Source organism: Branchiostoma floridae, chromosome 15 (genome assembly GCF_000003815.2).
Source record: "Branchiostoma floridae strain S238N-H82 chromosome 15, Bfl_VNyyK, whole genome shotgun sequence".
NCBI classification, from domain to species: Eukaryota; Metazoa; Chordata; class Leptocardii; order Amphioxiformes; family Branchiostomatidae; genus Branchiostoma; species Branchiostoma floridae.
In genome coordinates this window covers 6,064,895-6,092,123 of record NC_049993.1, presented here as the reverse complement: position 1 = coordinate 6,092,123, position 27,229 = coordinate 6,064,895, and the positions used below count along the sequence as shown (strand labels likewise).

Genomic DNA, 27,229 nt, shown 5'->3' with positions numbered 1-27,229 from the left:
TTTTACACAGTTAAGAATATTTCCATCTCAGTTGCGGGCTTAGTTTTGAAAGCATGTTGCAAAATGTTGGATATTCATAAATATCACCATGTCCAAGGCACTCTACAATACAAAATAAGAGTGCCAAATGCGCTCTGCCATTTCCTGGCTCCATTTGATATTTACAGTGGCCACCAAAACTTCTACACTACAACCAAGGAAGACAGGGAACATCTTTAACTTTTTGCTCAAAACAGCAAAAAACGTAGGTACGAGTACGTCATAAATAATGGAAATATCGCTAGCGCTACTAAAGCATCACGCACAAGACAGAACTTTTAAATTAGAAACAAAAAAACAAACACATTGTACAAGTTCTGTAGCAGCTCACATTGCCATGGCAACAGAGATGGAAAACTCCCCTAGGCCTGCAAAGAAGTTCAGGCAAAACTATTATTATTTAGCACTGCAAAAAACATTTCTGCAGCATGTGGAAATAATAAACATTGTACAGGATGCTAAGATACGGTTGTTATGGTTCTTCTACTGTGGAGAGGGCGGTTATGGGGGGATAGGAGTGTCCTGTTGGCTGAGCATGCTTCTGTAGACTGAACTGGTCCTCTGTTGTCTTGCGGTACACGGGGTTATCAAAGTTCATTGACTTCATGTTCGTACTCCGGAAGAACCGCCAGGCGAAGAAGCCGATGAGGGCCACCAGGACGACGAGAGCGACGAGCACGGCGATAACAATGGCGGCCACGTGGCCGGGCTGCATGCTGCCGCCGGTCTGGCCCGCCGGGCTTTCTCCTGTGGGCATGGGGATCTGGTCTCGTCCTGAAGTGGGGGATACAGGGAGGTAACGTAAGTCCACAGAATTCAAGATACCTTTTCAGCCATGCTTAGCATGGGTCAAAATGTCTAGAAAATATACTAGCCAGTAGATATCTTAATATAGCCATGATACCTGATTTCTGCTGTTCTGTATACATGTATGTATAGGACAATAAGTTGTACAGATTCTAAAAGATGCTGTTACAACCGATTTTTGTGTCAAATTTAACCACATGACAGAACCTACATGCTTCAGCAAAGTCATACCATCAAACAAATATATTAGTGACTAGATACCTTAATATAACTGATACCTGATCTCTGTTTTTGTACTGTTGCATATAGAGGAACAAAAAGTTGTGCAGACCATAAAAGATGCTGTCAAAAACTGATTCTTCTGTAAAATTTGGCCACATGACAGAACCTACTGACCTGTGCATGTACGGTGGTCATCCATCAACTCGCGCCCATCCTCACACAGGCAGGTGTATTTAGCTGAGTGCTCGTTGATCTGAGGGGCAGGCAGACACAAGTCCGAGCAGTATCCGTTGTTCTCGCAAAAGTTTGTTCCTGAGGTGAATGAAGAAATATGTTACTTCTCATGTTCATTTTTTTCTGGTTATGAATGAGGATTTTTAGGCTAAAATTCAAAAGCAATGACATCTCCTCATAACTCCAGTGGACTATTCCATATCCTACCTGATACTTGTCTCTTGGACTGGTACACTGTAATGTCCATGGGGGAGTACAGGTCACTGCCGACAACTTTGTGGTCGCCTCCGGTGAACTTGTTCAAACTGTGGATGGACTCAGACTCCCAGTCGGTGTAGAACAAGGTGTCCTGAAATGGCAATAGTTTTTCGTTAAATCTATCCTTTCTCACATAGAGAAAAAGTATACTATCTAGGGGCTGTCTCCTGGACCCGTCCATACGTCCTAGGACGAAAATTTACTGGTTGGGACGGAGTGCAGCCGTCCTAAAAATCTGAACTTCAGTACATAAAATTGATGAAAGTGTTGCATTATCAGTTTAAAATGACAGATTTTACAAGGAAAATCAACAACATTGGCTCCAAAACAATGAGAGGGACAAAAAATTTACAGACAGACCTGATCTAAAATATACCTATCATCAGCAAATAGAGAACACAAACCTGGAACACAGTGATGGAGAAGGGATGGGCCAGCAGGACGTCATCCTGGATGATGGTCCTGCGGTCAGCGCCGGTGGTCGTCACAGAGCTGATCGTGTGCAGTTTGGCATCCACCCAGTAGATACGCTTGCCCAGGAGGTCAAGGGTCAGTCCGTTTGGCCACTCGATGTTGGACTGGACCAGGACTTCACGGAAGAAGCCGTTCATCCCCGCACGCTCGATCTTGGCTGGCTGGCCCCAGTCTGACCAGTACATAAACCTGGAGAAATGACAAAAAAACTTGTTGCAAACTTTTCTCAAAATATCTCTTTACTCCTTGTATTCCTTTTGTCTTGAGTTTCACCATGTCTCCTTCTGTAGTCATGGATTTATCTTTAAAAGTTACCACTATGGAAAAGAGTCCGAAATGGATTCATCACAAACAGATGACTTACCCTTCAGTTGGATCCAGGGCCAGTGCTCTTGGTTCATCCAGGTCTGTTGCGAACAGAGTCTTGCGCATGTTCCCATCCAGGGTGGCCACAGAGATGGTGTCGGTGCCAGTGTCGGTCCAGTACATTTTGGCATGGATCCAGTCAATGGCCACGCCGTCAGGGGTGTGGATTCCCTCGGACACCAGGCGAACCTTGGACCGCTCTCCGTTAGAGTCAGCTTCAATTGGGGCGCTGTTTGGCAAAGGCATCAAGAATGAAACCACATGCAAAGGTTTTCATTTACGTTGTCTTCTTTCACTGGTCAACAGCTAGCTATAGGTTAACATATTGAGCAAGCTTGAGTGCTGGTTGGCACGAAATACCTCTATACTTATCTAAGATTTATGAGTTCTTGAACAAGTCTTATCTGTCCTACCTGTAGATCTGTTCTCTTGCGACGTCAGTCCAGTAAACGCGCTTGTTCGGAACATCAACATCGGTGGCGATGGCACTCCGTAGGTCGCTGACCAGCTCCGTGTACTCGCCAGTCGCCATGTCAATCATTCGCAGGTCACGGCGGTTTGCAAAGATCAGTTTTGCCTCTTCTCCTGTAAAAGAAATGTTGGAATTTGTTTTTAGTCCCAATATAATCCCAATGTTATACTATCTTCTCAAACAATCTTATAGATGGACCATCAAAGATTCAGAAAGACTCAAATGATTGTTGTAAAATGTTTTATATCTGTGATTTACTGACCGTCAGCCTTGCAGTATCCGTTGCGTGGGTCCAGTGTGTATCCATCGACGCACTCGCACTTGTACCCGCCATGGGTGTTCTCGCAAAGCTGGCTGCAGGTCCCAAAGATGGCACACTCGTCTTTGTCCTTGCACGTCCTTCCATCATCCTGCAGGTCAAAACCTGGAGAGAAGAACATTCCCTTCACATTAGATTGTTACATGTGTAGTACATACAAAAGCATGCAAACCTGAAGTGAAAAGGTACATCCAGACAACAGGACATCTGTCTAGTAGCTGATGATTGTACCAGAACACTCACCATCATTACAGGTGCAGTAGTAGGAGTGAGGTGTGTTAACGCAGCCTTCCATACAGCTGCCGTTGTTCACTGCACACTCATCCACGTTGCAAACATGCTGGCCAGGCTCGTCCGAGCCGTCCGAACAGTCGTCGTTACCGTCGCAGACCTTGCTGAACGGGATGCACTGTTCCCGCACGCCAGTCTGCGAGTTGATGCACTCGAACTCTTTTGTTGGATCGCAGCTGATGATTGGCTGGCAGTCGTTTCGCTCGTCGCTGCCGTCATCACAATCTCTCTTTCCGTCGCACTGAAGCGGGCCGGCGATACAGAGGCCGTTGTCACACTGGAATTCGTCTTCCGAACACTGGCGAATGCAGTCAACTTCATCAGAACCTGGGGAAGGAGGGGGAAATCAGAACTCCCGTAAGATAGAGCCAAACAAGTGCTGTATTTCTGTGCCTTCAAGCAAAATGTACAGTTATCCTTGTCAGTGGTAATGGTAGGAAGAGATTGATCTTAAAAAGCAATGTACCATCAGCGCAGTCTTCATCACCGTCACACTTCCAGGAGATGTGGACACAGTCGCGGTTACTGCAGGTGAACTCGCGGGAAGAACACTCCGTACCAGGGGGAACAGAGGGACAGTCCTGCAAGGTAACAGTGAAGTCAGTTTTGGCTGAAGTGAGAGATTCTAGCACAGCAATCTATCATACATTTGTATCTATGTTGTAAGTTGACTTTTGAACGTTTGTAAGTGCTAAAGTCAGCTTTCATAACTATTCATAACTCTTCATGCACTTTACTAATACCAAGGTTAAACTGGCAACTGAAAAAGCTCACTGTTATATCTGTCATATGTTGACTTTTGCACAAACCAAGTTTATAATTGTTTAAGTTAGCTTTCATAACCATAACTCTTCAACTACTTTACTTAAACAAGGTTAAATTGGGGACTGAAAAAGCTCACCTTCTCGTCGGAGAGATCCAAACAGTCGAAGTCGCCATCGCACAGCCAGCGTCTGGGGATGCAGTAGGAGTTGTTACACATGAACTCATTGGTTGAGCAGGTCGGGGTCGGGCAGTTCTTCTCGTCGGAGTTGTCGCCGCAGTCGTTGTCCTGGTCGCACACCCAGCGCACCGTGATGCACTTCCCGTTGTCGCACGTGTGCTCGGTGGGGTCACAGGTCAGCTGGTCGCAGCCCTCCTCGTCACGGCCGTTCTCGCAGTCGGCGTCCCGATCGCACACCCACGTCCGCGGGATGCAGATTCCGCCTCCATTCTCCTCGCAGCTGAAGTGGTCTGACCGGCAGGTCCGCTGGTCTGTAAGGCAAGAAAACTGGGTTAACTTTCAACTCTCAATCCCTCTCAGTTGTTATGCTTCTTTTCTTAGTATCAGCATGTCCAACACCACAGTGCTGTATGGAAGAGAACTGCAGAGCTATACCCATTCTTTTATAGGGGAAAACCTTTAGTCTTACAATTAGATTGACAGTGATACATATAAGTCATTTCAGCTGAGCATGAATGGAAGAGCATGTGATGCAAACCATCTCTTACAAAGGCTCCTTAAGGGGAGGTTAAGATCATGTCTGTTGTGTCTAGGATCCACTAGTTATTTCTGGATTTCTGCCAGGCATCTGCAAGAGCTTTTCTTGCCAAAAATGCCTGTACTACTTGAAACTTCACATTATTCCTTTATATGAACTTGTGAGATAGACACTTAAGCCATGCTTCGTTAATACTAAAAACTGTCATCAAGCGAAACAGGCCACGTCAGCCTGCCAGTACCGGTGCCGGCTTCCGTGTTTGTTTGGGTCGCGGTCTGTCTACCATGTTTCCAACCTCCAGCCGATCCACTTTCATAACACCCCCATCCCACACAGCCCTTTGTGCTGAGCCTTGCGTAGGCCGTGTCTGCCCGGACCAGACAGCTCAAACTTTTAGTCAAAGCCCTACTGTATAAGGAGACAGGTGTGGGGAGGGGGACCCACGTGGGCTTCCAATCCTTACCAAAACTCTCTGCAAATTCTGCAGCCTGCAGAATCACCAAGTAAGAACAGACGGAACAGTTTAACCCAGGCGCTGTACCTTTCCCTTTATTTCTGTGAACACAGGAAGCCAACATGAGGGCTTCCCGGTAGACGAAGACAAACTCTGGTGAACAGATATTTGATTGTTGGCTATCCACTACTGTGTTGTCTAACAACAACCATGACTAAGCTTGGCAGAGGAAGCTGGCAAAGAGTCCAGAGCTAAACAAACCAGTCATGAAGAACAACATAGAGCAATAGTCTTTTCTAACATAAAGAAAGGGCTCGTCATATGAAACCTGGAGACCTTAGCACTTGTCAAAAATATGGAACACACGGCTATATACTACAGTATACTAAGTACATTTTTTTAGACAGTGGTAATTCATTGCCATTTATGTGCAAAGCTGTCTCCAAAATTCTAGGGAAAATATTCTAGGCCCAACAATATAATTTGTTACAAAATGTGGAAACTTTCAAGTATCATTCAAGCGATACTCCACATTCATTTTTGTCCCCACACAATGAGATATCAAACTTCAAACATATGTTGGGTATGCTGAATTCCTGATATCTTTTCAACTTTGAAATGACCCAAGTTAACTCAAGGCTGAAATGCTAGCCAACTGTGAGTAATGTGTTAATCAATCCAACACAAGAACTCGCTGTTTCTTCAAGTAACATCATGGACATAAATCAACAAAAAAGGGTACTACAAAGGAAGCTATAAATTGATTCGGTGGAAAAGCCGTATCTTCTTCTAGCTCTTGCCTACATGAAAAGAAAAATGAATGTTCCTGCACACATACATTCCTACATTGTTGTGACTCGGAGACATATTTGACGTGATGGCATTTGTCACCCCAAGCCCACCCATGCCTAGGGCTATACAATATCACAAATGGCAAATCCCTCCTGTTAAGTCAGGTGTCCACATTTTCTTCTCAGAGTCTAGTAGCAACAGTACAAACTGCTGCAATAAATTTCAAGAGAAGGACTCCAAGGCGAGGGGTGTATTGTACTGATCAATTGTGGTCAGTGTTTCTAACAAAACCCATGGATTTGGAAGTTAGAAACCCATGGATTTGGAAAATTATGCCTCTTGCTAAACGTTGGACACAGTTGTGACACATTATCCCTGCCACAAGGACGTCCTATATCACCTGAAGACATAAGACTCTTAGACGAAGGCTTGACACAAGATGTAGGTTAAAAGTCGCTGAAAGAGGGGGACAAGGCCAGTGCTTTGATCTCTCACACTGACATGCGATACTGTTTGACACACCTTGGAACAAACCTCTTGCTTAAGAGACTCTGCAATTCGTTATACTTATATTCTTTCATTACAACTCCAGGTCACCTGAAATTTTGTTAGAACTTTCTTTTAACTTAGCATGGATACAAGTTGGCAAATTTTTCATCATTATGCTGGACTCCCCAGTGACCAAATACAAAAGTGGTTAACATTTCCCTTGACCCTGGCTACTGACAGTGGTGCTCCTGTTTAAGATAATATGTTCCAAGGCGAGGCCACTAAAGCACTGTTTGTTTGACGCTCCACGTGGTGTTAAGTTTCCCTGGAAGCTTTGAAGTGCCTCCTTTGAGCAGATTGCAGAGGATAAACCAATTAGTAGGCAGGTTCTGGGTAGCCTTTCCCCTCCACATGGCCAGTGTTGTGCTGTGGGAAGGCTGCAGTTGGTTTGCTATCTGCTCTTCACAATCATATTTCAATTAGCAAGGAGAATCTGGTGTACACAAATACCTGATTGAATTTCCTAGGAGTTGCGCTTTTAAAATTTCTATACTTTCGGAATCATAACTTCGGGCTAACAAATTTGTGCAAGCATAAAAAATTCTCAAAACAACTTAGAACAAGTTAACAACAAAAAGGGGAAAGTTGACAGTCTCTGTACCAGTGTGTAACACCTTATTTACACCTTCTCTAAAACTCCAAATCAGAAGTCCACTTTGACTTATTTCAAAACCACTGGCCTGACAACCATGTGATTGTCTAGAGGACTTGGAAACAGTTGAAAGACTTCACAATCATCTGATCAGTCTGGTGTATAGATTTAAGTGAGGTTGAGGGCACATGTGTCCCCCTTGCTTTCTTTTCAGACCTTCAGACAACTTTCTTGAAGGTTAAATGTTTCAACAATCACCCATCATCAATCAAATTCTGACAGGAGCGACTGAACCTAAGTAGCACCTGCGAAAATTGGGCGACATAACCCAAGTGTAATGCCAGAAGTAAAGAATGTTAATATTTATCAAACTTTTACAATTACTTCGAAAAAGTGGGTAACTTCTGCATTTTGAATGTAGCACCATGAGCTTATCATAGTCTCTTGCTCCAATTGCAAGCCAATAATAAAATTTTCTATTCAAACACCATGACACAGAAACCCCCCTATTGGATTGGTAATGGTTTCTTCCAGTCAGGAATCCCTGCCTCAAACAAGACTGTCTGAGCCATATGCAAATGAGCTAGAACCTCTAACTGCTGGCATACTGCTTTCTCCTTATCTTTACACTTTACAGGAGTCTCCTAAAAGTTAATGTCTGATACATCATTGGTGAGGAAGACACCTCTTCTCTTTGTCCTTGTAGCATAAAAAAACATAACACAACTTGGTTTCAATATATTGTTACTTGTCTTTTCTCAATCACATTTGGCTACAAATACTACATGAACATTTGTGAATTGGTCAACCTAGTGTTCATTACTGTTATATCCATCATGTTCTGACCCTCAATTTAAGCATGTGTCGCTTTACTTGTCCTCATCGCAGGGCTAGTGTGATGTTAGGGTCACGCGAGTGTTAGATATCTTAAAGTTTATTTATCCACAAAGGAAAGCACCATTCTTATGTACAATTTGGCAACCGAATATGAACTGAATCTGATAGTTTCAGGCTGTTTCTTCATCTGTATGATAGTTCAGTGATAAACCATTCTGATTGTAAGACAACAAGTCCAAACAGGTACTGGCTTTTCGATGATTCAAAAGCCGGAGATCGGATGGTCATAACTGAGGTCACGATCAAGGTTATCATCCACAACTCTGCTTGTAATGCGAGAAGGGACTCTGGGCAGGCAACTTTTCAGCTTGGTCACTTACACCTCAAGGGCTTCCCGTCTTGGGCTATGAAGTGATACATGTCCACTTACAATACCCCCTCCTTCCGAAAAGACCACCCTAGCTGTAGTGACCTTATATCACAACATTCTCAGGTAATTAGTGACAAATCCGCAGCACAAGTTGCAGCTTCCTGCATCCCCCCCCCCCCCCTTCTGACCGCCCTGGCTTGGTTTCAAGGCGTCCGCCGAGACTTGCGCCCTCCCTTTCAAACCAGTCTGGACCAGAACAAAGGGCACCTGACGTTTACAAATGAGGTCAGGAAAAAGTACCTGTCCACCCCCCCTTGGCCCTGGATAATCCCTGCGGCCCACCTTTTACCTGGCTGGTTGGTGACATAGGAGCCTTTCTCTTTTTACTGGCGGCCTTTCTAAGCCGACACAAGAACAATACAGAGGTGCTAAAAACCCCTTACAGGCACAATAAGGCAGACTGGTTTCCCGCTGTGCAAGAATTTGTCTGTAATCAAGGGACAAGACGGTTGACATTTGATGCATTAGAAGCATTAGATGGTAGAAATGTCATCTTGTTGCCCATGGATACATCTTTGTGTACGTCATCTTCCTACCCACAAAGAAGTTGTGCATAAATTAGTTGTGTTTCTTTTTACTCCAATTCTTAGTGACCAGCAAGCTTAAACACAAAATCCTAAGGTGGACCAGATCAGGGAGAAGCCCCTGCATTCAGACAGGTGGATTAGCCATACGTTTGTGTGTACTCTGCTTCCACGCTGCACAGTAGTTTACAGTGAAAGGACGCCGGCATCCAACACAAAGAGCACTTCCGACAGCGCGGCCGGAGGCATTGTGTGACTGGCGTGTGACGGAAGTGTCCCGTGGCACGGCCTGACCCCCGCTCCCTTCTCAAGACAGTGTGGACACATCTTTAAGACAAACAGCAGAGGCGGTGGGGGCGATGTGACCAATTCTTCAAACAGAAGACTACCCACTACAACAAAGGGACATCTGTTTTTGCCTATTAAACAAGAATATCTGCAACGTTCAGACAGAAATGTTGGCGATGGCCCAACTCGGAGTACAGTTCTGCTTCCAGTAGAGTGCCAGACTGCAGATGACATAGATATTTGATGGGATATATCGGGGCATCCACACCTCCCTAGTCTCTACACGGACAGGAATGTCTCCATGTTTCTAAAAATTGTCAGGGCATCAGTGACAAGTCCACACAGCTCTGACACTAGATAAATAGTGGGATGGGGCACTGATACAGCCTGACAGGGCTTTCTGTACTTTTCCTTTCCTGGGAAGGACATGACACTAGCATGTGCAAACTGCTCCTTGAAATCCTATCCCAGACCACACAGCCAAAATTAGGTCAGGACTCAGCTATAGATCCAGGCTAATTCCACTAGGAGGAAATGTTGCATGTCTAAACAGTTAACTAAACCTTCACGATGAAGAAACATACTGCCAATGTTAGCACTGATGTATGAATTTAATTTTTTCTCCCAAAGATTTCAAATACCTGACAATTGAATCGCAATGTTTGAATTATCATTTTGGCATGCAGCAAGATACTAAAAACTTGTAATGCATCATTAACTCTAACTTACTTACTGGCACCATTAACTCTATCCATTGTCATCAATCACATACAGAAGAGCTAAGAACTATTGAATCAGCTCCTGACTTTCTCCTCCTTTGAGTACATTATCTTAAGTGAAGAAACTAATCAGTGCCAAGTGTCTTCTCCGGGGTCAATGACTCCTTGGCTCTCAGAACAATTAGCCTGGTTTTCAACCAAGACAAGTGGAACACATAAAAATAAACTGCAACGTCAGAAGCATCTATGCTGAATTCTTACTCAAGCAGAACAAATAATGTTCGGTAGCAATTAACAATGCGTTGATCAGACTTTATCCCAATGATAGCTAGTTAGTCTGTAATGAATCAAAGGCCAGTTTAATTTAGAAGGGTACCAAAGTGGGTCAGATCTATAGCAGGTCCTACATGTCCAGTATGTAACCAACCCTGGTCCCACAAACTTGCTACATTTGTCACCTCCGAAACTATGTTGACCATGCCCTTATTTGGAAAGGCCGCTGTCACCCAGCACTGCTCCACGACTGAGTGGCAGATCCTTACTTGGCTAGCGGCCACTTCAGGCCCTTCAGCCGGGAATGGCTTGGGCTGGTGGGAAGGAGGGTGAGCTTGGTTCCCACGACAGACAGGGGAGGGGGTGGAGGATCCCCTGTCCCCTACTTTAACGCTGACCCATCAGCATCTCAAACCAACTATCTCTCGGCTTCCCGGGGGTCATGCCAATCGTCTGTTGTATTCTCATTAAACTGTCTTGACAAAGGCATCAATTAAATCTGCACGTTTGACACAGCATGTGGAGTACACGCACGTTTGCGAGGATCGATACTGTTTGGCAGGATAAGTGCTTCTTCCCCCTCCCTCGCGCCCCTTCACCGTGTCCTCAAGGAAGTTACCCTGCCCTTACAGACAGCTGGGCACATTCACAATTCCAACAAAGTTGCCATCCATTGGACACAAAACAATACATTTGTAAATTCCTTCTAATATTGACCTCTTCCAGAGTCTCTCCCAACTAAAAACCAATAAATGCCATCGTCTAGTTGCACACAGACCTGTCTGTAATTCCTGTAGTCCTTCCCCTTTGCAATGATCAAAGTTGCGTCCCACACAAGGACTTTGTACAAATGGAAATTGTTACCATTCATTACCAAACAAAATTGTTTACAACTAAAACAACCAATTTCTTAGAACGTGGCAGCTGTCGGCACTGTCCTCTTGTGACTCAGACCGTTGTAATTGTTGGATAGCCTAGGTGCTGGTCTTTCTATTGATGATGAAAAGAGGCATAGACAAGGTGTAGTGTCCATTCTACCACGTGCCTCTAGGCCATACTTTGATATCAGGTCAGCCGAGAAGTGACAGCTGGACACGACAGTACAAGAAGACAATCGTGTCTTTCTGTCTTTTCGATACTTCAAAGTGGTTAGAGAGCCATGCAGATAAATAATTGAAATATTTGATACAATAGTGCATTTGTTTGACAGATAGCACTGGTTCCAACTATACAAATGGTAGCTGGAAATGATTATTTTATTTCAAGATGACAACTGAAAGAAACATTGTACAATCAGTTGCAAGTCTGGAATAAAAGATACTTACTGCAAATGTCTGGCTTTTCGTCTGAGCCATCGGCACAGTCGTTGTCCCCGTCACACTGCCACCGCGATGGGATGCACTTGGAGTCGTCACAGGTAAACTCGCTGTCTGAGCATGTTCTCACAGCTGCAAGGAAAAAGAAAAAGCCACATAAGTTTGGAACGATGGGCGTGAATTGTGTAAAATTTGCACATTTTTCTAACCATTCACAGGCTAATTTTTTTTGGTAGGGGCAGTGGTCATGCCATGTGGTGTGTTAGAGGGCTGGAAATGATTCTGGAATTAATTGATTTGTTTGTCAAGTAGTGACCAGTTATGTTATGAAACGTAATCTTTCTGCTCTACCTGTAAACCTATTGTATCAAAGTATTACAGTAAATTGTTTTATGTTTGCATGGACTTTTTATAATGTAAAGTGGGCTTTATGGTACAGGGAAAGGAGGTGTTTGCAGTGTTTTAAGTTCACAGTTTTAACAATACAATGTACGACAGAGAACATGTTAGCGAACATAAAACCAATGGGAATATTTCCCGATTCACAGTAATAACTGGTTGAAGGCAGCAGCTGGAGGACCAGTGAGGTCAATAACCTCTGCCCCAGATGAGGACTTTACTTTATGCCATCTCAGTATAAATACTGAAGTAGGGCACAGCACAGCAGGAAAGACTTTGAGTTTAACTTTTAAGAGCAAGTTTCTCCAGGGTTGACTGTTTGCAAAATGTTGTCAGCTTGTGCTACCCACACCAATGTACAAAATACTTTTCTGAGCCAGGTTGCACAGTGTGCAACCATGGGCAAAAACTAGGTTGCACAACTAAATTTCAAGTTGCACCAGGTACAATACATGCATGTTTGGCTGATAGGAAACGGAGCTGCCTAGGTCCATTAATTTCTTCCAAGTAAATTGACAACAAAATCGAGTTCTGAGGCTCAAAATCTAAGTTGCACCCTGTGCAACCTGAGTTTAGAAGTAGGTTGCACCAAGCAAAAAGTGGTTGCAATGTGCAAGTGTGCAAGTGGGTATTTTGCACAATGCCACACTACAGTAAAGATTTAATAGCTACCATGACAATAATAGTTCCACAGGGAATGAGGAAGCAGGGAAGAGGATAACGAAACCTTTCCCTATTTTTTGGACAAGTCCTTCCATCCTTCACCTCCAGGATCTGTCCTTAAATGCTCCCATTCTAGTTCCACAAATTCATAATTGCCAAACATTTTATCTTTCTCTGATCTGGCAAACACCCCTTGCAGGACAACAGGTACAACTAACTATAAGGCCCACAGGACGATATTCTTCAACCCTTGGTGGGGTGAATGGCCGTTGGGGTCGGGGTCACCAGATACAGAAATATCCAGGACCGTCTACCACTCAACTATAAATACAGGATACAGCTTCCTCGAATTCTTTCTGAGCTGCGTCAATCGAAACGGATTTTAATCGGGCCGAAGTCAAAAACTTTGAACATGAGGCTGCAATGAAGATATCACTGTCATCAAAATGGCAAAAACCACCAAAGCTGAAACAGGTTATTTTAGACAGCAAGGAAGAGATATTATGGGAATGATTCAATGAAGCTACAGCCTGTAATAATAACCTCACGTGCTCATCATGTGATGAAGATATTTGATATTTCAGTTGAATGTGCAACACCCCAAGTGCTGTATAAACAAGATCCAGCTGCAATTTGGTCTACACTGTAAGAAAAAAAGGTGCAACACTTGTAATGTAATTCTATTTAAAAAGTTTTAACTATTTCTAGACCATTCAGTTTATTCTTCATCCTTTGACGTTATCTTTTTTTTACCATGAGAAATCAAGTCCTTATAACTTAACTCGAGGAATATCTATGCAGAAGACGCTACAGAATCCAAACTAAACGGTTGACAGGGAAAAATGAATGATTAAGCTTCACAGAACAGATTTAGATCCACACAACAGACATTGACCCCTATCCAGCATGCCACAGCAATGTTCATGTAAATGCAAACCACACTGAGAAGTAAGAGGAGCTGGGCTGGCAGGGCACTGGGAATATGGTTTCCAGACATTCTTCCTTCTGACCTACCACCCCACCCCCTAAACCAAACCCTAAAGGAGAGACTAGGAAATAGTCACATAGCTGGACTGTAGATCTAGTATCATCTACAGTAGTGAATTAACTGGAACAATGTTGTACTTTTTCTAAAGAGAATAATTTTCTACAAATTCTTACAAAATGACCTGAGTTTTTATTGGCAGTAAATTCTTGACCATTGACTGAGCTCAACCCTACAAAGGTTCCCAGTGTTATGTCTGTCAGCTACAGAAGGATGTGACAACATACCCATGACAGTAAATGCCACAAGATTGATGTCCATAAGATTTAGAGTGACACAAAAAGGTCTGCCTGGGTTCCTATACATTCAGGGGGCGTGGCAACTGACCTCCTTCAAGAATTGGGCGACATAAAAGCCTTCTAAAATGACTTGGACAAGAAAAGTTATACATCTTTTTTTTTTCCAGAGATATACAAGATGTTTTTAAAAAATCTTTTGACTTCGTCATGAGTAAAACTCATACATTCATTTGTTGACCATTTGCATACCTTAGTATGTATGATGCAACACCGAGGCAAGAATGCTGAAATTTTACATTCACCTTGAGCCGTGTAACAGACTTACAGTATTAGCATCATACCTACAGAACACAGAAGTGTTGGAAATCAATATATCTGGCTACAAACTAGGATGTCATTTTTGTAGGTGATCGACTGATAGGTCTATGCAGGATCTGCTGATAGTCATAAGTTAATTCAGCCTTAGGGTCTGGCAGTTAATGGACCTTCTTGGAAGCTTCATATGGCAAACAGCTACCAAGGAATATTACGATTTCTGTTCCCCATTTGCCAACTTGGCCAGAGGTTGACCCACTTTGGGTTGGCAAGACTTTCTAATAATTCTAGCCTAAACCTTCTAAGAAGATTTCACACTTGATTCTTGAACGTCACACCATTCATATTCAATAAATTTATTTGTGATGAACGACACATAGCTCCAACCAACTTCCTTTCACTGGTTTTACCTGCAATAAAGCTATAGCAGAGAATCTCATGAAAGGCTGTGACATCACCTTAGGGCTTCCTAACAATGAAGACAATGCATTCAAGAGAACTGGTTCTTTAATTATCGTTTAATGACGTAAAAGATGATCTACTTTCATCCATGCCCCTGAGTAAAGCCGTACAAGGCACTGACTCACACCGATTAAAAATAAAAGGAAAGACAACTATGGGCCTTTCATCAGGAGGAAGTTTCTAACAACTTGCCACCCCATATCCTCTTCTGTAGCAATTAACCAGTCCGAATTGCTACTATTTCCACTTATCACCATCTTATGACAGCACATTTTACTCTAAATGACCTGCTGGACACAACCTGTAATTTTCTTGCACCCCCACTAATTTACCCTCCCAATCACTAACATAGGAATGCATTCTTTGAGTTCTTTGACCCCACCATGCTTCATTACCTGAAGATACCATTGTGTTTTTAGAACATTTGGCTAATGAGAATTGAAAGTGTACTATTTGTGCAATTTTTTTTTAGGAAAGACCTACTTTTGATGATATTTTTATCTGAAAATTATAGGGTTCTGCCATTTACACATGTGTTTACTTTACAAGAGCAGGGGTCTCCCAACTATGGTGGTCAGTTTGGGTCAAGCAAACTCCGATCAACTCCAGTTTTGACCCAAGTCCGGCCACCAACTCCCCCTTAGCAGTGCCATGTTGCCCCTCTTCACCTGGCAAACCTGACACCAGACAACTGCACCTGTAGCACAGTACCCACTACAGCATGTCATAACCAAGCTTACCCTGAGGGCTCACTCTCTTCCCAAACCTTTTAGCATGACAAGCTTTTGCCTGACACAGTGATCGGCAGGACTAGGGGTATCAGATGTGTCTCCCACATGTTACAATGAGGATGTGTAACTCCCACCCTAAGGACTCTCCTGCCTACATACTGGGTACCACACAACCTGCCAATCTTGTTAGTGTTTACCATGACAACCCATCAACACTGGCTTATAGTCAATTGTTAGATACGAATTAAAACAACATCGAAATCTCAGTCAGGTTTGGGGATTAAACCTGGCTGGTTTGATACAAGCACACTTGAACTGCTTGGGCAGTAAAAGTGGGGAAAGTAAAAATAGTGCCCTTGAAGAAGTGTGAGATCGGGTGTCTGGGCGCTTAATGCACTTCTGGTGTTATCTGACAGGGGATACTTGGCGTGCCCTGCTTCCCATGCAGTAGCGTTTCCTGTCTTTCCTTCACTTAACTCCTATTCCTCTGCATGGAAAAGGAAGATGAAAATGTAACAAGTATTTTGTCTCACTGCGGCCAAAAAAAGCAGCGGAGGCATACAATCAGCTGATCGCCCTACCAACATTCCCAGCATGCTCAGGGGGTATCAAGTTTCATTCCTAGTATAATGTGTTAAAACTTTCCATTGGATAAAAGGCATTAGAAAACCTTTTACTACAAGGATGTATGCACATTGCTCCTCCACAAAAAATAATGTACAAAAATAGATTGCAATTCAGTCAGAACAAATTTGGAACTGATGAAAGAAATTGGCGTGGTCAATTTTTCTACCAAATGGCAAAATCCCGAAGGCAAACGAATCCAATTATTCAAATATTTCTAGCAATGTGAAATAATTGACATGAATGACATCTCTATCCCCCTGATTGTTGTGTCTGTCCCAAAAGACCAGCATTCTTGTCATTACATTTACATGCAGATGTAATCACAACTTCTTTAATATCAAATCATTTTTTTTTGCATAAATCAATTCTGTGAATAACCATTAAATTGCATAGTTTTCCTTCCATTTCATTTCAGAGTGGTTGTCATATTTCACTAAGTCAACACCGGCCTGGGTTACATGTAACTGCTTGTCCATGTCATTTCTGTCCCTATAAATATATCACTCCTTGAGTGATTTATCGTGCGAGTTATACAAACATTCCCCCTTTGATACAGTAGCCCTTCTCATTCTGAGAAATGCATCACTTTTAATAGACACATCGAGAGCAATTGCGTGAGGTCAATGGCCTTTTATTATGGAGGGTTTGTTGGAAAAATATTGATTGACCACTAGGCTTTTTACTTTGATCATACTTGTATTGTTCTCTGTACCCCCTCTTGCATGTACTGTCCAGATGTCTGTGTCAATCCACACTTTTTGCTGTTATCCTGATGCAATAGTTATACCTTTTTTTCAACTCCATACCAGTAGTATTTTAGAAACCTTCTGTGTCTCCAAAACTAGAGGGCAAAAAAATATCATTTGAAGGAAAAAAGTGGCAGTTCTTGGTTTTATTCTAGTATTAAACCTCAATTGGAAGATTATGACATTGAAATGAATCTCTCTTTCTTCCTTTTCATGTTGCCCTTCAATGTAAACTATGATATCATCTCATATAAATCTCAAACAACCATGTCCTGATGTCAAAACTTCCGTCATCATGCTGGAGGAAGCCATACTGTCCAAATTTGGGCAATTCCCTGCATGAGGAAAATGAGAATGAACAGTTTCTGAGAACCCAACAGGTGCAAAGTGATGGTTAACACTCACCAAGAACAGGCCAAGATCAAGGGCAGCTGTTGTTGAGCCTTGACATGCCAAGGTTAGTGTGCAAAAACAGGTGCATGTGTGGGTAGGCATAAAAGAACAGACTTTGTATTATCGTGCACCTGCCCTGTCAGAACAATTCAACTGTCCTTCTTACCACCAAATGCTATAACTAACAATGACATGGTAACAAAGACTGCTTGACTTTTAATTTAATATCACCTTCCATATCCAGAATTTGAAATATCAAAAGTAGATGATGTATTCTGAATTGCTTCCTGATTTTCAAGAGTTTATTTATTCATCTATTGTTTTGGCTGTTCAGTCCGTACAGCCAGGGCTGCCTAACTAGCCTGTGGTTTCAAATTATGCATTTGCATCTTTGCTGTGGTGGAGTTTTGACACAAAATTTTTCACACTTAAATGAACATGGATGTCAACAAAGAGAGGAAATCAGGCACTTCCAATTACCAGTAGCACACAGCCAACAAATTAACTGGACCAATGACGTCTTAGCCACCATGCCAACACGACTCTTACAGCCTTGAAACCGGAATTGTCTTGACAAGCCAGCTAGAAGGCCTTAAGGGGCGATGACACCGACTTCACTGACTTTAAACAATGGCACACCAACCCCACCCCCCCATCGGAAGGACGTAAGTATGGGGCGTGGCCTCCTATCACGCGAGGACGCGTCTGTGTTATCTGTCATGACAGGTACAATGGGTAACAGTTTGTATTATTTCTCTATTCAGTTGTCAGTAAAGTTGACTTGGCTACGATATCACTTGTACTTCAAATCGCTTCCTGTGCCATTTACCATAGCCATTATCCTTAATTTGTTTGAGAGCGCATACTTGAGTCAATGTACATTTGCAATAACCTGCACAATTTGTTTGTATCGCAAAGATAAAAAAATGCCATCTTCCCAACTGCTTCCTTCCCAGCGAAACAAGAGGCTCTCTCACGCACCTTATCATGGCAAGTTGAAAGCGAGTCACAACGACTTCCTTTGTTTCCAACCTTTTGAAAAGCATTGCCTCTTTTACACCCATGTTTGTGGCTATTCCATTAAGCCCCCACCTCCCCAGCAACCTCTGTTGATACCTCTTTTGTTTACACTGTTCCAATTACCTGTCACCACCCCTCTTCTTCAGACTGCTTATACAACTCCCAATGCTGGTAACAGTGCAGTCTTTCAACCACTTCTCACATAACCTCTCATTCATTGATTTTTACCTTCCATTTACCCATTTCTTCTAAAGAGGATTTCTGCTCTGTTTCCGCATTGGTAACCCTGCCGCCCTCTTCACCTGGCTCTACTCACAACCTCGGCACTTTGAACTTGCAGACTGGCCTACTTGACTCTCTGGGGCCACAGAAACACAGCCAAACAAATCTAAACAACGAAACACAAACAGGACTACACAACCGGACACTGCTGTATGACCGCAACCTGTACTAACCTGATTGTTTGAGAAGCCGCTTTGATATTTCTATTCTTATCTATAATACAACTTATTTGGAAACTAGGTCAGCTTTTTTCTCACCTCAAATCAAAGCAAACATAAATAGAAACACCTGACGTGGGCATTTTATCATATAAATACACAAGTTACACAACTACCCAGGCTATTTCAAGATAATTGGATTAAAACTTTCAGAAGATGCTATCTATATCTCCTACTGTTTTACATAATTAAAAAATCTAACGATTCAACTGTGGCCTTCAATGACGTCACAAACCCTTCTGACGGGGCTTACATTGTCCTCACTAGTAACGATCATAGCAGGTAAGCTGCCGCATTAAATATGTATGCTTCTCTCAACTGGTCTTCCTTGCTTTTGTGGTCGGAAGTCATTTCCGTCCTGACCTAAGCACAAAAAGACGGAAGTTTCCAACGGGTGTCCTATATTCTATTGTTGTTTCTTGGATAAGGAGTTTTTGGGGAAGAGAGAACAATACTGTCCTGTGGTGATGCTACTATAAAATATACTGACAATGTGACAAAAATATATATATATATATGCCTCTCCAGCATGTGAGACTTCTTTTGTAGCATAGGAAGAGAGCTAAAGTTCAAACTTTCCCATGACGGCACAACACAGAGAAATTCCATGGTCCCTCTAAGGTGCCTCGCCCACCTACGGAATCCTGGCAGCTCAAGAATGTAGAAAACCGGATCAATCTTGTTATAGACATCAACCAAGTATGGTTCTGACTGACTTATTCCCAAGGAACACATGATGGTGTTGGTGAACTGTTCAGCTAATGTTTAGCTAATGTGATGACATGCTCAGCTTGAGAAATCTGAATATGATAATTAATAAGGAGACTTTAGGTCAGTTATAGCTGGGAAAGTGTCATGGCCAATAGAAATGGATTTAGCTAAATATTTGGGTCAGGTAGGTAGCCTATGAGTCAGCCACCCTCTGCCATGCATGACCAAAAAAGCCCAAACACAGTCTTCCCTGAGTGACTTTACAATGTGACTGTGAGTCATGCCCTCTGCCCTTTAGGGAATTCAACTCCACAGAAACCTATAACAAATATCTATGATCCAAGCAGTTTCGGTGACATGAAAGTCTTTATTTTTAACCTGGGAAAGATGTGAGACATATACTTTAATCTTGTCTTAACCAAAGTTTCCTTTTCGGCGCGGTTCATCTCTGACCCCATCTTAACTTTTCCTTGGAAATTAACCTGGGGCATCAAAATATTTTGATCACATGACAGGAGCTAGCCCATCCTTGCTACCACAGCTTGCATGCTCCAGAAATATGTTGGCCATCCCTCTTTCTAAATATAGGCATGCGCAGGCTATTAGGTTAAGAACGGATTTTTCATGCAACGTTGTGACGCAGGTTGCACTGCCCCCATTCTTTCCACTACTTGCCCAAATCTCCCCAATCGCCAAACACAATTACCCACCTAAGCTTGTAATCAACTCAACAATCCTACCTACGTCAGTTCAGCCCTTGTCCACAAACTGGAGTCAATACAGTATATCTATACATTGTGTATGTGTGCAGGAACTTTAAAAGACATGTTCCGCACAATTGGATTATCCTGTTATCTTGTCTTTGGGGAAAGTAATCTAATTACCCTTTTTTGTGTCTTTACAAAAATACCAGGAAGAACATGCGAAGTTCGTAGAACAACAGCTATGATGCAAGACCTCTGAGCCATTACATGTCTTGGAAATTGCTTACAAATGTACTTTGGAGTTTGCACCTAAACCTGATGCAATATGACTTCCAACAATGCTGTTCCAACAAGTCTGAAAGGTTTATGCCGGTAAGGCGTTACTACCAACCTAACTATAAGTATAACAATCATCACAACAATAAAGCCACTACAGCACTTTGATTAGCCTCCTTGAAAGTCAAAGATTGTACTTGATCTTTGAACTCGCTAACAGTATGATGCAATGTAGGGAAACAGAAATACATCCCTGACAAATTGTTAACATTGCTTTCTAGAAATTATTAGAAACCTTTGGAGTTGCCACAATATTGACTGCTTTTACCAACATCTAATAGTCTAGTAACAACAAAAAAATGAATGCAAAAATAGCAAGCAAAATTCTCATCTTGGAGTCACTGTTGTACCAACAAAAACTGCTCAAAACACAGGTGTGGTTGGTCATGATTGTAACCTTTTGTGGGTGCCACAAACTTTTTTTAATTAAACAGACTGTCAGTCTGTCACTGAATTTTTCCTGGAAGTTCACTGAAGTGCCACAGAGACAGGATGCTCCACCCCCGCTTCAGTTTACACAACTTACAACTGGAATGTGCTTCTTTTGTTGTAATGGCTTCACCAGACAATAGTCCAATAAATCCCTGCCCCTCCCACCCTTCACTTTCCAGTTTCTACACTTCCATGGATCTGCCACCCAAGAATTTGAACTCCTGAACAACCGCACCCCAGATTTCAAGCTTTGCAAATCTGGAAATGCCATGATTTAAGGAGTCTGGAAGGGGTCTGGCATGTGCGAATATATCCTTGGTTTCACTACCTTCAAATGGTTGGAATAATTCTAATGCATTACAACCGGTTGTATCTGTACATCAAGGCCAATGTTGTTACATCAATCCACTTTACTATTTCCGCTTGACGACTTAATTTTGTAACGACCTTTCAACAATGGACTGACTCGTACTGCTTTGCTAGACTGCTGGCACTTCGACTTTGTTGGTCCAAATTTAGCATTTGGCTGCGAAATCAAGTCATGACAGTCATATGGGCTGATGGAAATATCCGGGCAAAGGTCTGGGGATATCTGCGGCGCCTACAGGCAATGCGTCAAAGCGATCAGCTCAATTCTTCCGTCACTGCAGACGCGTTTGGCTACCGTCCAATTCGGAAACGTCAGTCCCGACTGGGCCAACATGATCGTATATTGGGGGCCCACTGGGGTTGATGTCTGGCGTGTGTCTGCCCATAAATTTACGCTCATTAAAGACATTTTCTAAAACGAAAACAATATTAATATCTTTGAAATTTTTTACAAAAGACATGCGGCAATAATTATGATGGAAATGCTGTTTAAAACGTGTCTCACCACAGCACTTGAGTGTAATAGTACTAATACCCAAGCATTGCACTGCCTATGGCACACCCATTGGTTGGGAGGGTGATATTCCTACTGAAAACCAATCACACAGGTGATGATCAATCACTTGTGATGTCACCAAATATTTGGTCATGTGACACGGGTGCGGCAGTCTGAGCCAATCACAGCGCCGCAAAATGGTGCACTAGTCCCGCCCACCGGCTGTCAATCATCCCAATGTTGTCATTAGGCGCGGTAGCAGCAAATGTACACAGTGAGTAAGACATTTTACTACTACAACCAAAAAATCGACAAAATATTAAAACGCGGTGGAATTTCAACGGGACATCAATGGAAAGTTTCTCCAATACATGTTTCAACATTGTCTGGTGAAAGAAAAAATCCTGCGATGGTTTCTTTGGCAGAAATTGGCCACAATTCGGCGCCGAGCAACGTGCCTCCCAACAAAAGAAACGTTGTCACATGGGTCCAGATTTGCGACCCGGTAAAATTCCGCTCTTGAAATTCGAGTATTTCCGAAACAGAACCGCTGATCCCTTCCCAGAAACCTACCAAAACTTCCTGATTTGACGGAAATGTGAAAAATCAAGGGACAGATCGGGTCTGGGCAGGAAGCCGGCCGGCGCGGGAAGTGACAGATTGCCAACAAAATGTAGCCAGCCCACGTCGTCGATTCATCAAATGGTCACCAGTCGGTACCAAAATGAGTCACACAATTTACATTTTAACTTTTGAAAATCAGAAGACGACAACATAATGGTTTTAGCAAAGATTTCCCTGTTCTACTTAGGTTGCGGGGCTGAAGTCATCAGAAATTCCAGAGCGCACATTGAATAAATCATGTACTCTTGGGGATTTGTACACACTGAATGGAGACCGCGCCCTGGAGAAACATCGCCACAATCTCTGCTAAAACAGTTTAATCGGTTTGGTTTGTAATGCGGCAAAATAGGGAGTTTCTGTCTTTGTTATTACAAGAATAACAAGGAACGTTTGTGGAATAAAGGAAAAGCTTTGGGGAAGACCCACACCCTTGATCACATGCCGGTTCACAACACGGCATGACCACCACCCGAAACATCGGGAAAATAACACACAGAATCCTGTTAATATTCAACAAATATCACACTGTAGTACTCACGGCAGTCGGTCTCGTCAGAATTGTCTCCACAGTCGTCATCTTCGTCGCATTTCCATGATGAGGGAATACACCGTCCGTTGTGGCATGTGAATTGGGATGAACCGCAGTGAGCTGGGGGAGGGGGGCGGGCATATTATTAGTACACACGCGTACGCATCTCGTGATTCCTCCACTTTCAACGAAAGTGGAAGTTACTTTCTTATAGAATTCTAACCAGGAACTCCTTAGCCTTAGTCGAAACGTTTAAGCTTGAACATTTCACAGGGCGATTCAATTAAGGAGTACAATAGGATCAAGAAATGCCGAGCAGCCCAAGGTGACATTTTTGAGCCACGGGGGGCACCGCCATGCCGGCTTCTTCTTCGCACTACATGAAAATTTACGGGAAAAATCGTCATAATTACATCGAAGATGATACAGACTTAAAAATTATGACATTGTCATGATATACACGATAGGATGTCTATGTGTTAATACTGGGAGTATAAGGTAATTTTCCGTCCCGTATTCCAGTTCTGTCGGACAGGCAGGCATCCCAGCACTCGTGACCGGCGTGGCTGAATGTTTTAGTCGGACGTGATATCTTGTATAACCCGACTAGAACGCCTCGAAGCCCTCACAATGAAAGCAAATCCTTCATACTTATACTCCACAGAACCCGAGAAGGCTCTACAGAGGCTACACCTCGCGTTGGTGAACATCCTAGCCCCGTTTCTAGGGCAAATCCGGTTCGTGTGAGAGGCCACATTGTCACCACGCCGGCCATGATGGGAGAGCTTGCGCGCCCTCCGCTGTCCCCGCCCGGGCACTTTCCACTCACCGTCCGCTCTCGATCCCGGTATTCTCGACAACACCAACAGTCCACAGCACACAGCTATCGCGAACAAGTCCCCTAGTCTCATCGCTGTGGTCCTCAGGAATAATAAAAAGGAGTCGGGAAAATTCCTCGGTGCGTAAAAACGTGCGTCTCCGGCGTTGCAGTTGTAGTAATGTCTGGCTACTGGCGGGCCGCTGACGTTTTTGTTGTGGTGCTGGGATTGGCGGGAAACCGGCCGGCGGGCCGCCCTGAAACCGCCCCACACACGCAGACTTAGTCACGCGCCTTCCCGCGGGAGGACCTGCATGGGGGTAAACAATGGAAATTTCCCCACAATGTCACCGAGAAAATGGGCAAGAAATACACCATCTCGTCATGAAACGTTTTCAAATGTGTTTAAATCGAATACCAGGAACCTTCTGATTTTCCATCGGAACATAGATTCCATAGAATTTGGACGATTCCACAGATTTAGGGGGTAAAAGGACATATTACCCACTATTTTCACACCCATAACGTTATGTTGGTTTTAGACATAAAATTCTACACAGTACACCTCATCTGGGCAAATATGAAGGCATAAGTTATCTGCATAAACACAAATACTGTAAAATGATTGTGAAATTTGGATATTCAGCTTATTTTCGGCAAAATTATTTGGGGAATTTATCGTCAGGACAATGTCCTTCGGACAACGCATTAACCATTCCATTGATTACGTTTACATCATCATATTTTCGTCATTTCTCTAACATTTTGATACGTTGTTGGTATATGTAACCTTTTTATATTCTGCGTGATGTGTCTCTCACGTTTAATAGTTTGGAAATTAGGACCAAACATTGAAACAAAATGAATATGCGTGGGTGGCGGGAGTACAGCCTGATCGGGAACCCCTTTGTGAGCCCGAAGCTTTCGCGCGTCTTACGTACGTGGTAACGGCCTAAAATACCCGAGTCAGGTGCTGGCGCAGACCGGTTGCAAACGTAAAACTTTGTCATCGACCCAAATACGTCACAGCTAGAACGAATAGCTACCTAAGCCGTTTGAAAATATTTATATATGGAAACACTCCCGGCTGTTTCTTTGGGGTATTTGTCCCAAATCCAAGAGGAAATGCAAAGAATATCTAGGCGGTCGGGGAGGGTGCGCAACTGTTGGAACCGTAGTAAACATTGGGCTTGCACGACCTGGTTGCGCTAATTTCCTTCCGCGGACTCATTTAGGCAAGCTAATATTTGTAAAACACCATCAAATGTCCTGCCACTTATCCTAAAAAGGCACTTTAAATAGACATACACAATCTTTGGTAGGATGTTGAGTTTTGCTGGGTGTCTTGGTCTAACGTGAATTTTATTGAATTTTTTTGAATGGTTAAATTTTTGGCCAGGTGCCAGACATAGTGCGCGTACTGATACAAACGCTGTCGTCCTTAGTAATTTGTAGGACCAATCTTTTTAGCGTCGTGCAATATGATCTAAAAATCCAACGGCCATCTGCTCACAAAGGATCGATAAAGCTCAATATCCAATCTGTTGTCGACGAAATGATTCGTGCTGAACGTGGATCGTTCGATCTTGTCTCATGACCTGTATTTCCCGCCCAATGATCTAGAGTGTCACTCATTCATCACACATGGAATAATTTCTAACAATGCCCAGTGCACACGTAGCGTGGTGCCTCAGGCGACATTCCAGGCGCCCGGTCAGAAGTTTTGTAGAAGACGACGAAATCATGTTCCTCGCCCTTTATCAGAGACAGGTCACGGCTAAGTCAATTATTTCAATCGCATTTCGTCACTTGGGGACGCAGCTGGAGGTCTCGTCGACATGTCCAAATTCCAAAATGTGTCACGGTACCAAGCTGTACCTGCACTGCAGGTGTGCCTGGGCACACATGTGCCAAGACCACGTCCAAGTCACAAGATCAGGCACGTGTACTGCAAATCTAAACAGTCTGGCGAAGGAAAGCTGCCAATGTTGACATTGGAGCGGCGTGATATTTGGGAGGGGCAGACAAAATTCAAACTTTTAATTCAAACTTAAAAGTTTCAATGTTAACTTTAAACTGTTAACGTTACATCATGTAAGATTTATTAGAACATTCTATCATCGCGCAAAATCAAGCGTCCCTACCAAAATCTTTGCTAAAACGCCAAATTACACATAAACATAAATGTTATATAACTTTGAACTACTCAACAAAAAGTGTACCGGTAGAAATTTCTATTCAGCAGTTTTCTCTGGAACTGTACCAAAAATGTCACACTCCCTCACTCAGATCAAGCTCCTCATTGCTCAAATAATGTCGAAGTTATCTTCCTTAATAAGTTAATGTAGCCAAACATATTGTGTATCATTTGCAGCCAGTAGGTACCCACTTTTTTTAAGTAATGAGGCTGAATTACGTAATATTCAATAGACTGATCACAACAAAACAAAACATCGATTTATGGATTTCTGTTAAGTACTGCTCTCCAATAGATAGACAAATTAGATTGCATGAAAATGAAGAAAAAAATACTGGTTCATTTTAATGTCGCCATCCTCACATATCCTCTCCGTTCACTACAGGGGCTGTGGTGATGTTGACCATGACTCGATACGTAACGATAAGTTATCTGCCATATTGTTGATTACGTTATTACCAACCATATGCATACATTGTATGTATACAAACTAATGATGTTAAATCAACTTCCCCAATATAATTCAATATAATTAAAAGGAGGCACGTAGCTGTCGTCTTGTGCCGTCAACTCGTTCCGGTTCGTACCGGTCATGTTGTGACGCATGACGTCACGATTCGGGACGTGTGAGGTTCATTGTACGGTTATGTAATGTGCATACATGCGAAGGGCGTGTATTGTAATTAAGTTTGTTTACAAACACTGCCACGTTCTCTGTTCAGTGTTATACTTAACTTATGGCCTGTTCAACGGTTGGGTTGAATTATAAAATAAGATTGGCGTGGAATTAAAACTTATTTATTTACCGGTACATGATGGTGCCTTAAAGCTGACATCATAACGTTAACGTTATATGGGTTTAACTCAAATTATGCCTCATGACGCCAATGATGTAAGACGAGATCACATGAAACCCATTCGCTGGCGTATTTAGAAACGTCACGATGGATTGCGCCTGACTACCAGCACGGACATTAGAACATTGTCACCCCGGGAGGTTGAGGCCCCTTTGGTTGTACCAGTGCCAAGTTTTAAATGTCATCTCCAAATTTGCATGTCTGAAACAGTCTCCAAATACATCCCTATGATAGCACGGTTTTGACGTAAAAATTGAAACTTTTATTAAAGTGCTGGACG

General features: G+C 42.9%; 1 protein-coding gene across 1 annotated transcript; it reads right to left on the bottom strand.

Annotated features, from left to right (window-relative positions):
* On the bottom strand, positions 1-24,195 carry LOC118431332 (very low-density lipoprotein receptor-like). Its single transcript, XM_035842452.1, has 13 exons — positions 23,908-24,195; positions 23,088-23,198; positions 11,747-11,869; positions 4,384-4,736; positions 3,949-4,063; positions 3,435-3,809; positions 3,135-3,296; positions 2,814-2,985; positions 2,399-2,629; positions 1,965-2,223; positions 1,510-1,651; positions 1,243-1,380; positions 1-813 (listed from the first exon to the last, which is right to left on the bottom strand). The coding sequence occupies exons 1-13, from the start codon at positions 23,987-23,989 to the stop codon at positions 512-514; spliced, it is 2,565 nt and encodes an 854-aa protein (XP_035698345.1). The 5' UTR covers positions 23,990-24,195; the 3' UTR covers positions 1-511.
* Positions 24,196-27,229: the final 3,034 nt, after the last annotated feature.